General features: G+C 49.6%; 1 protein-coding gene across 1 annotated transcript; it reads right to left on the bottom strand.

The window, feature by feature from the left end:
* Positions 1-2,310: 2,310 nt before the first annotated feature.
* Positions 2,311-9,138, bottom strand: LOC114552183 (FH1/FH2 domain-containing protein 1; the record flags this gene model as incomplete). Its single annotated transcript, XM_028572814.1, has 4 exons — positions 2,311-2,316; positions 4,152-4,345; positions 4,418-4,736; positions 8,969-9,138. Coding segments are annotated over 4 exons (689 nt in total), but the record flags the coding sequence as incomplete, so codon positions are not given.
* Between the last annotated feature and the right edge of the window lie 862 nt (positions 9,139-10,000).

The following is a 10,000-nucleotide window of genomic DNA, read 5'->3' on the forward strand; positions in this document are numbered from 1 at the left end:
GGAGCCAGGCCCAGACAGCGGGCTCGTCGGGCGAGCGCCTGGTGGCCGGGTTTGCCACGGAGCCCGGCCGGGCACAGCCCGAACAAGCTACGTGGCTCCCATCTCTCCAGCCCATGGGCCCACCACCTGTGGGAGGAACCGTTGGGGTCGGGTGCGATGCCACATGGGTGGCAGTGAAGGTCAGGGGCCTCGACGGACCAGACCCGGGCGGCAGACGCTGGCTCTGGGGACGTGGAACGTCACCTCTGTGGGGGAAGGAGCCGGAACTGGTGCGGGAGGTGGAGCGCCACCGGTTAGATCTGGTGGGGCTTACCTCACGCACAGTCTCGGTTCTGGAACCATACTCCTGGATAGGGGTTGGACTCTTTTCTTCTCCGGAGTTGCCCAGGGTGTGAGGCGCCGGGCGGGGGTGGGGATACTCACAAGCCCCGGCTGAGCGCGCGCTGTGTTGGAGTTTACCCCGTGGACGAGAGGGTCGCCTCCCACGCCTGCGTGGTGTGTTGGGGCGAAAACTCTGACTGTTGTTTGTGCATATGCACCAAACAGGAGTTCGGAGTATTCGGCCTTCTTGGAGACCTTGACTGGAGTCCTGCATGGGGCTCCAGTGGGCGACTCCATTGTTCTGCTGGGGGACTTCAACGCACACGTGGGCAATGATGGAGACACCTGAGAGGCGTGATTGGGAGGAACGGCCTCCCTGATCTAAACCAGAGTGGTTGTTTGTTGTTGGACTTCTGTGCTAGTCATGGATTGTCTATAACGAACACCATGTTCGAACATAGGGATGCTCCTAAGTGTACCTGGTACCAGAGCACCCTAGGTCAAGGTCAATGATCGATTTCATAATCGTTTCATCTGATCTGAGGCCGTATGTTTTGGACACTCGGGTGAAGAGAGGGGCAGAGCTGTCAACCGATCACCATCTGGTGGTGAGTTGGGTCAGAGGGTGGGGAAGACTCTGGACAGACCTGGTAAGCCCAAACGTGTAGTGCGGGTAAATTGGGAACGTCTGGAGGAGGCCCCTGTCCAACAGACTTTCAACTCACACCTCCGGGCGGAGCTTTTCGTGCATCCCTGTGGAGGCTGGGGGCATTGAACCCGAGTGGACAATGTTCAAAGTTTCCATTGCTGAAGCTGCAGCGAGGAGCTGTGGTCTTAGGGTCTTAGGTGCCTCAAGGGGCGGTAACCCACGAACACCGTGGTGGACAACGGTGGTCAGGGAAGCCGTCCGACTGAAGAATGAGTCTTTCGGGATATGTTATCCCGGAGGACCGGAGGCAGTTGCAGGGTACCAAGGGGCCCGAAGGGCTGCAGCCTCTGCCGTGAAAGAGCGGGAGATTGGTCGGAGAATCGGGCGCAGCGGGTGCGGTATTGTATTCAATCTATCGCACCGTTTGACGAAAAGAGAGCTGAGCCAGAAGGCAAAGCTCTCGATCTACCGGTCAGTTTTCGTTCCTACCCTCACCTATGGTCATGAAGGCTGGGTCATGACCGAAAGAACGAGATCCAGGGTACAAGCGGCGAAATGGGTTTCCTCAGGAGGGTGGCTGGCGTCTCCCTTAGAGATAGGGTGAGAAGCTCAGTCATCCGTGAGGAGCTCGGAGGAGAGCCGCTGCTCCTTTGCGTCGAAAGGAGCCAGTTGAGGTTGTTCGGGCATCTGGTAAGGATGCCCCTGGGCGCCTCCCTAGGGAGGTGTTCCAGGCACGCCCAGCTGGGAGGAGGCCTCGGGAAGACCCAGGACTAGGTGGAGGGATTATATCTCCAACCTGGCCTGGGAACGCCGGGATCCCCAGTCGGAGCTGGTTAATGTTGCTCGGGAAAGGGAAGTTTGGGGTCCCCTGTGGAGCTGCTCCCCGCGACCCGACAACCGGATAAGCGGACGAAGATGGATGGATGGATGGACAAGTTATTCAATGAGAAAGGTATGTTGGGTTTTGAAGACATGAGAGCTAGTTTAGAGGTCTTCTGGTATCTGCGCTTAAGATCAGCCCTAAAATGTTATGAAGTGCCATGGGGAGGGGGGGGGGGGGGGACAGTCTTGAGATGCACCCAGTTATTAAATGGTTTGTTGATTTTCCTGTGAGAGGATTAGTGTCCAAGATTTATGCTAAACTGATGCAAGTATCTGTAGGAGAACTCCCAATAGTAAAGAAATTGGAGCGACAGCTGAGCCCTGAGGGGAACGTAATTAATTGGAAGACAGTTTGGGAAAATATTTCCCACTGTTCCAAGAACCCAAATCACCAGGGCCCAGTTTTTCAAAAAATGTAATCTTTGTTGGATCAGCACCTCCTTAACGATGACTCTAAATTACACCTGCTTGGGAGAAAGAAGAAAATTTTGGCTAGCCGGCTCAACTGCAAACAAGAAAATGATAGCTCAGCGCTGGCTCCCCCCCAACTCTCTTTGTATAGAACAGTGTTGGTGTATTTTCTGGACATAATTATGCTCTCTACACCAAAGATTAACAAAGCCAAGTCATCTACTATAGACCTATGGAGAGGTGCAGCAGCACAGGTATCAGTCCTAATGACCTCAGCATCATAGGTGTTGATTTCACTGGGAATGGTGGGTAAACGTACCTATCAGATTTCGTCATGAGTCATTTTGTACCCACCACTATTTTATTTTTTATTTAACCTTTATTTATTCAGGGAAGGTTCACTGAGAGGCAGCCTCTCTTTTGCAGGAATGCCCTGATCACATTCACACAGTTACACATTCATACTGGAAGCTGCCCAGTACCACCACAATCTGATCTGATCACATTCATACTGGAAGCTGCCCAGTACCACCACAGTCTGATCTGATCACATTCATACTGGAAGCTGCCCAGTACCACCACAGTCTGACCTGATCACATTCATACTGGAAGCTGCCCAGTACCACCAGTCTGATCTGACCACATTCATACTGGAAGCTGCCCAGTACCACCACAGTCTGATCTGATCACATTCATACTGGGAGCTGCCCAGTACCACCACAGTCTGATCTGATCACATTCATACTGGAAGCTGCCCAGTACCACCACAGTCTGATCTGATCACATTCATACTGGAAGCTGCCCAGTACCACCACAGTCTGATCTGATCACATTCATACTGGAAGCTGCCCAGTACCACCACAGTCTGATCTGATCACATTCATACTGGAAGCTGCCCAGTACCACCACAGTCTGATCTGATCACATTCATACTGGAAGCTGCCCAGTACCACCACAGTCTGATCTGATCACATTCATACTGGAAGCTGCCCAGTACCACCACAGTCTGATCTGATCACATTCATACTGGAAGCTGCCCAGTACCACCACAGTCTGATCTGATCACATTCATACTGGGAGCTGCCCAGTTCCACCACAGTCTGATCTGATCACATTCATACTGGGAGCTGCCCAGTTCCACCACAGTCTGATCTGATCACATTCATACTGGAAGCTGCCCAGTACCACCACAGTCTGATCTGATCACATTCATACTGGAAGCTGCCCAGTACCACCACAGTCTGATCTGACCACATTCATACTGGAAGCTGCCCAGTACCACCACAGTCTGATCTGATCACATTCATACTGGAAGCTGCCCAGTACCACCACAGTCTGACCTGATCACATTCATACTGGAAGCTGCCCAGTACCACCACAGTCTGATCTGATCACATTCATACTGGAAGCTGCCCAGTACCACCACAGTCTGATCTGATCACATTCATACTGGAAGCTGCCCAGTACCACCACAGTCTGATCTGATCACATTCATACTGGAAGCTGCCCAGTACCACCACAGTCTGGTCTGATCACATTCATACTGGAAGCTGCCCAGTACCACCACAGTCTGATCTGATCACATTCATACTGGAAGCTGCCCAGTACCACCACAGTCTGATCTGATCACATTCATACTGGAAGCTGCCCAGTACCACCACAGTCTGATCTGATCACATTCATACTGGAAGCTGCCCAGTACCACCACAGTCTGATCTGCTGGCCACTGAGCAGCTCCACTGGAGCGGTTGGGGGTTTAGGGCCTTGCTCAAGGGCATCTCAGTGGTGGTAATGAGGGAAAGACAAGTGCTGCTCTTTCACTTTCCCCACACACACACACACTCAGAGTACTCAGAGTTTCCCACAATGCACGTGTGTGCCCCGTTACCTTGGCGATGACCAGCTCCTTGGCTTTGGACTCAAACAGGTGTTCGAGGCGGGACGTATCCACGGCAACCTTGTCCAGAGACGCCCAAACGGTGCCGCGGCCGAAGCGGCACTTCGGCGGAGCCGCGTCGTTCTGCTTCAGCTCCTTCCAGAACAACTTCACGGTCTTCTTCTTCTGCTGCGAGAACGCTGGCGCTGCCGAGGGGGGGAGGAGGGGGGCGCCCGGGGGAGGGGGAGGAGGGGGCGGAGGAGGCGGAGCTAGGAAACCCGGGGGAGGAGGAGGAGGAGGGGGGGCGCTGAGGCCCGGGAGAGGCGGGGGGGGGGGGGGGATGCCGGGGAAACCGCGACAGGAAGAAGAAGACGAGTCAAAGGAGTCCATGTTGTCCAAGACGTCGATGTCTTCGTCCTCCAGCAGGTCGGAGAAGTCCAGGTCTTTGATGCGCAGCGCGGCCGCGCTCGGCGCCAGCTGCTCCCAGGCGTCGCCCCCGGCAACGCCCGCCGGCGTCATCGGCGTCATCTGCGTGGTCTCCAGGCGGCGAGCGTGGCCCTCGGCATCGATGCTGCTCTGCTGACGCAGCTTACGGCTCTGAAGGTACAACAGAGAGTTAGAACACACACACACACACACACACACACACACACACACACACACACACACACACACACACACACACACACACACACACACACACACACACACACACACACACACACACACACACACACACACATATACAAACACACACACACACACAGACACACACACACACACACACACACACACACAAACACAAACACACAGAGATATACACACACACACATACACATAGAGATCTACACACAGACACACAGAGATATACACACACACACATACACACAAACACAGATATACACACACAGATATATACACACACACACAGAGATATACACACACACAGAGACACACACACACACACACACACACCTACACACAAACACACAGAGATATACACACACACACACACACACATAGAGATCTACACACAGACACACAGAGATATACACACACACACATACACACAAACACAGATATACACACACAGATATACAAACACACAGAGATATACACACACACACACACAGATATACAATCACACACAGATATACAAACACACAGAGATATACACATACAGACAGATATACACACACACACACACAGATATACAAACATACACACACAGAGATATACAAACACACACCTACACACAAACACACAGAGATCTACACACAGACACACAGATATACACACACACGCACGCACAGAAATGATGTAATAAGTAGGGCTGTCAAAAGTATGGGTGCATGATATTTCGTCTGTCTGTCTGTCTGTCTGTCTGTCTGTCAGACCAGGGGTCTCAAACATACGGCCCATGGCCCACATCCACAACCCACTGGATGACTTTGCAAAGTGTGAAAATTGCAGAGAAGTAATTAATTCCAATAATTTAGGGATGCACCAAATCCAGGATTCAGGTTCTGATTGGGCCGAATATTGGGCTTTTTGACGGGGTTCTGGTTTCTGCCGAACATCAGAAATTGTTGCCAGGGAACCGAACAGTACGATTGTACTCTGTGTGCTACGCTGGTCGCAGTATTGACGGCGCCGTTGATTACGGGAAGGTGCTTACGTGGGTGGAGCGTTCAATGCAGTAGGCTGTGAGAAAGTGGACATGGATCTGGTGAGGGAAGGTGTTTACGTAGGTGGAGCGTTCAATGCAGTAGGCTGTGAGAAAGTGGACATGGATCTGGTGAGGGAAGGTGTTTACGTAGGTGGAGCATTCAATGCAGTAGGCTGTGAGAAAGTGGACATGGATCTGGTGAGGGAAGGTGTTTACGTAGGTGGAGCGTTCAATGCAGTCAGCTGTGAGAAAGTGGACATGGAACTGGTGAGGGAAGGTCTTTATGTAGGTGGAGCGTTCAATGCAGTAGGCTGTGAGAAAGTGGACATGGATCTGGTGAGGGAAGGTGTTTACGTAGGTGGAGCGTTCAATGCAGTAGGCTGTGAGAAAGTGGACATGGAACTGGTGAGGGAAGGTGTTTATGTAGGTGGAGCGTTCAATGCAGTAGGCTGTGAGAAAGCGGACATGGAACTGGTGAGGGAAGGTGTTTACGTAGGTGGAGCGTTCAATGCAGTAGGCTGTGAGGAAGTGGACATGGAACTGGTGAGGGAAGGTGTTTATGTAGGTGGAGCGTTCAATGCAGTAGGCTGTGAGAAAGCGGACATGGAACTGGTGGGGGAAGGTGTTTACGTAGGTGGAGCGTTCAATGCAGTAGGCTGTGAGGAAGTGGACATGGATCTGGTGAGGGAAGGTGTTTATGTAGGTGGAGCGTTCAATGCAGTAGACTGTGAGGAAGTGGACATGGATATGGTGAGGGAAGGTGTTTATGTAGGTGGAGCGTTCAATGCAGTAAGCTGTGAGGAAGTGGACATGGATCTGGTGAGGGAAGATGTTTACGTAGGTGGAGCGTTCAATGCAGTAAGCTGTGAGGAAGTGGACATGGATCTGGTGAGGGAAGATGTTTACGTAGGTGGAGCGTTCAATGCAGTAGGCTGTGAGAAAGTGGACATGGATCTGGTGAGGGAAGATGTTTACGTAGGTGGAGCGTTCAATGCAGTAGGCTGTGAGGAAGTGGACATGGAACTGGTGAAGGAAGGTGTTTACGTAGGTGGAGCGTTCAATGCAGTAGGCTGTGAGAAAGTGGACATGGATCTGGTGAGGGAAGATGTTTACGTAGGTGGAGCGTTCAATGCAGTAGGCTGTGAGAAAGTGGACATGGAACTGGTGAGGGAAGGTGTTTACGTAGGTGGAGCGTTCAATGCAGTAGGCTGTGAGGAAGTGGACATGGATCTGGTGAGGGAAGGTGTTTATGTAGGTGGAGCGTTCAATGCAGTAGACTGTGAGGAAGTGGACATGGATCTGGTGAGGGAAGGTGTTTACGTAGGTGGAGCGTTCAATGCAGTAGGCTGTGAGGAAGTGGACATGGATCTGGTGAGGGAAGGTGTTTATGTAGGTGGAGCGTTCAATGCAGTAGACTGTGAGGAAGTGGACATGGATCTGGTGAGGGAAGGTGTTTATGTAGGTGGAGCATTCAATGCAGTAAGCTGTGAGGAAGTGGACATGGATCTGGTGAGGGAAGATGTTTACGTGGAGTGTTCAATGCAGTAGGCTGTGAGGAAGTGGACATGGATCTGGTGAGCAGAAAAAGTGTTGTTTGGCAGTACTTTCAGTCAAAAGAAGGCCATTCAAGTCCAGCTACATGTTCAATCTGTTCAATGCTGATTGGTCTGGTGGTGGTGAGGATCCTAAACAATACACAACATGGACACACACACACACACAACATGGACACACACACACAACATGGACACACACACACACACACACACACACACACACACACACACACACAAGGATCCTAAACAATACACAACATAGCCGCTGGTAAAACATTTGGTATCAAACATCTGAAAGAATACGAGTTGTGCATGAAGGAATCTACAGACAGCAGCCAAAATGCAGCAACTTCTGGTACGGCAAAGGAAGATCGGCACAGCTAAAAACTGGTGTTAACCAGATGACCTACTTAGCCTACTTTATGGGATTATAAATCTTAAAGGCTAATATTATGGATAATGGTTGGATCTTGAGATAGGGTAAACATTGGCCTATGATAATTGTCAAAATAGTTTTTTTCCACTTGTCTTGCTCGCATAATGTTGCCTATTCTTTTTGGGGTTTTTTACAGTTCAAATAAAATCCAATGAAAAATGCATGTTGTTTACTACATTAATGCGTTTATTGTCGTAATGGACTGAGGATGGGAGGAGGAGTCAGTATTCGGTTTTGGCAGAATCTTTATTTTTTGTTGGCATTGTTAGGCCTTTATTTGACAGGACAGCTGAAGACAGTCCTTCCAGAAAAATTTGGAGTTTTTTTTTGTGATTGTTGCGGGCAAAAATCCTTGATCATGCGGCACGTTTTCTTAAAAAATGCGATGGAATATGCGGGATATTTCTGCAATTTTATCCAATGAAATTGTGGGAACTTGCAACAACTGCAGTTTGATGAAAAAGAGAAAAAAACAGTGATTTCCTCCCCAACACCCTGCTTTTCAATGATGTTCACGTCGTGTTATTACGTCACTTCATAACTTTCCCATGGCTCTTGTGTGAAGTAAAAGCAACATTTTTCAACTTTTTGCTAAGATATATGTGACTTTTTTGCAACGAAAATGCGGGGATTGCGGATTTCATAATGCGGGGATTATGAAATCATGCAAGCCCTGCATATTTTGCGCGGAAATTGGCAATTTGGCTGATTATGCATTGAATTATGTGATCGCATAATCACGTTTTTCTGGAGGGACTGTGAAGACATGAAAGGGGAGAGAGGAGGGAATGACCTGCAGCAAAGGGCCGCAGGTCGGAGTTGAACCTGGGCCTGCTGCGTCGAGGACTAAACCTCTATATATGGGCGCACGCTCTACCAACTGAGCTATCCGGGCGCCAACTTTTTGGCAGAATATTAACCAGTGGATTCGGTATTCAGCTGAACCCCAAAAATGTGGATTGGGTGCATCCCTAGTTCAATTCAATTCAATAAAATTTGATTTATAGTATCGTCATCAGAGTTATCTTGAGACACTTTACAGATAGAGTAGGTCTAGACCACACTCTATAATTTACAAATCCCCAACAATTCTAATAATTCCTTAATAATAACATAATTAGTTAAATTATGTGACACGGTAACATGTAACTAGTTGTGATATAGGGACCTGTTGCTCCTCTTGGAGGCGGGCCAGCGCTGCCTGGGCCGAACCCTCCAGTCCTTCCAGCTCCGCCCTGCGGGAGGCGCTGCCCTCGGCGGCGCCGCTGGGCTCTCCTGAGCGCGCTCTGATGTCGGACAGACGCTCCGACACGAGACCCCAACCGGCCACGTCTCCACCTGAGAGGAGAAGAAGAAACGCAGACAGAGAGGTCTCACTCTGCTCAGTTTACACAGACACTTCACACAAGGTAACAGAGGCAAAGGTTAAAGAAACGAAAAGTTCGGTACTACTACTACTCCACCAGACTCCATGTAAATAATCAGGACTTTTAGCGTGTATAGAGCCAGCATATCTCCACCAGACTCCATGTAAATAATCAGGACTTTTAGCGTGTATAGAGCCAGCATATCTCCACCAGACTCCATGTAAAAATTCTGGACTTTTAGCGTGTATAGAGCCAGCATATCTCCACCAGACTCCATGTAGATAATCAGGACTTTTAGCGTGTATAGAGCCAGCATATCTCCACCAGACTCCATGTAGATAATCAGGACTTTTAGCGTGTATAGAGCCAGCATATCTCCACCAGACTCCATGTAAATAATCAGGACCTTTAGCGTGTATAGAGCCAGCATATCTCCACCAGACTCCATGTAAATAATCAGGACTTTTAGCGTGTATAGAGCCAGCATATCTCCACCAGACTCCATGTAAATAATCAGGACTTTTAGCGTGTATAGAGCCAGCATATCTCCACCAGACTCCGTGTTAATAATCAGGACTTTTAGCGTGTATAGAGCCAGCATATCTCCACCAAACTCCATGTAAATAATCAGAATTTATAGCTTTTATAGAGCCAGCATATCTCCACCACACTCCATGTAAATAATCAGGACTTTTAGCGTGTATAGAGCCAGCATATCTCCACCAGACTCCATGTAAATAATCAGGACTTTTAGTGTGTATAGAGCCAGCATATCTCCACCAGACTCCATGTTAACAATCAGGACTTTTAGCGTGTATAGAGCCAGCATATCT

Source organism: Perca flavescens, unplaced genomic scaffold, assembly GCF_004354835.1.
Source record: "Perca flavescens isolate YP-PL-M2 unplaced genomic scaffold, PFLA_1.0 EPR50_1.1_unplaced_scaf_93, whole genome shotgun sequence".
In the NCBI taxonomy this organism is placed as follows: domain Eukaryota; kingdom Metazoa; phylum Chordata; class Actinopteri; order Perciformes; family Percidae; genus Perca; species Perca flavescens.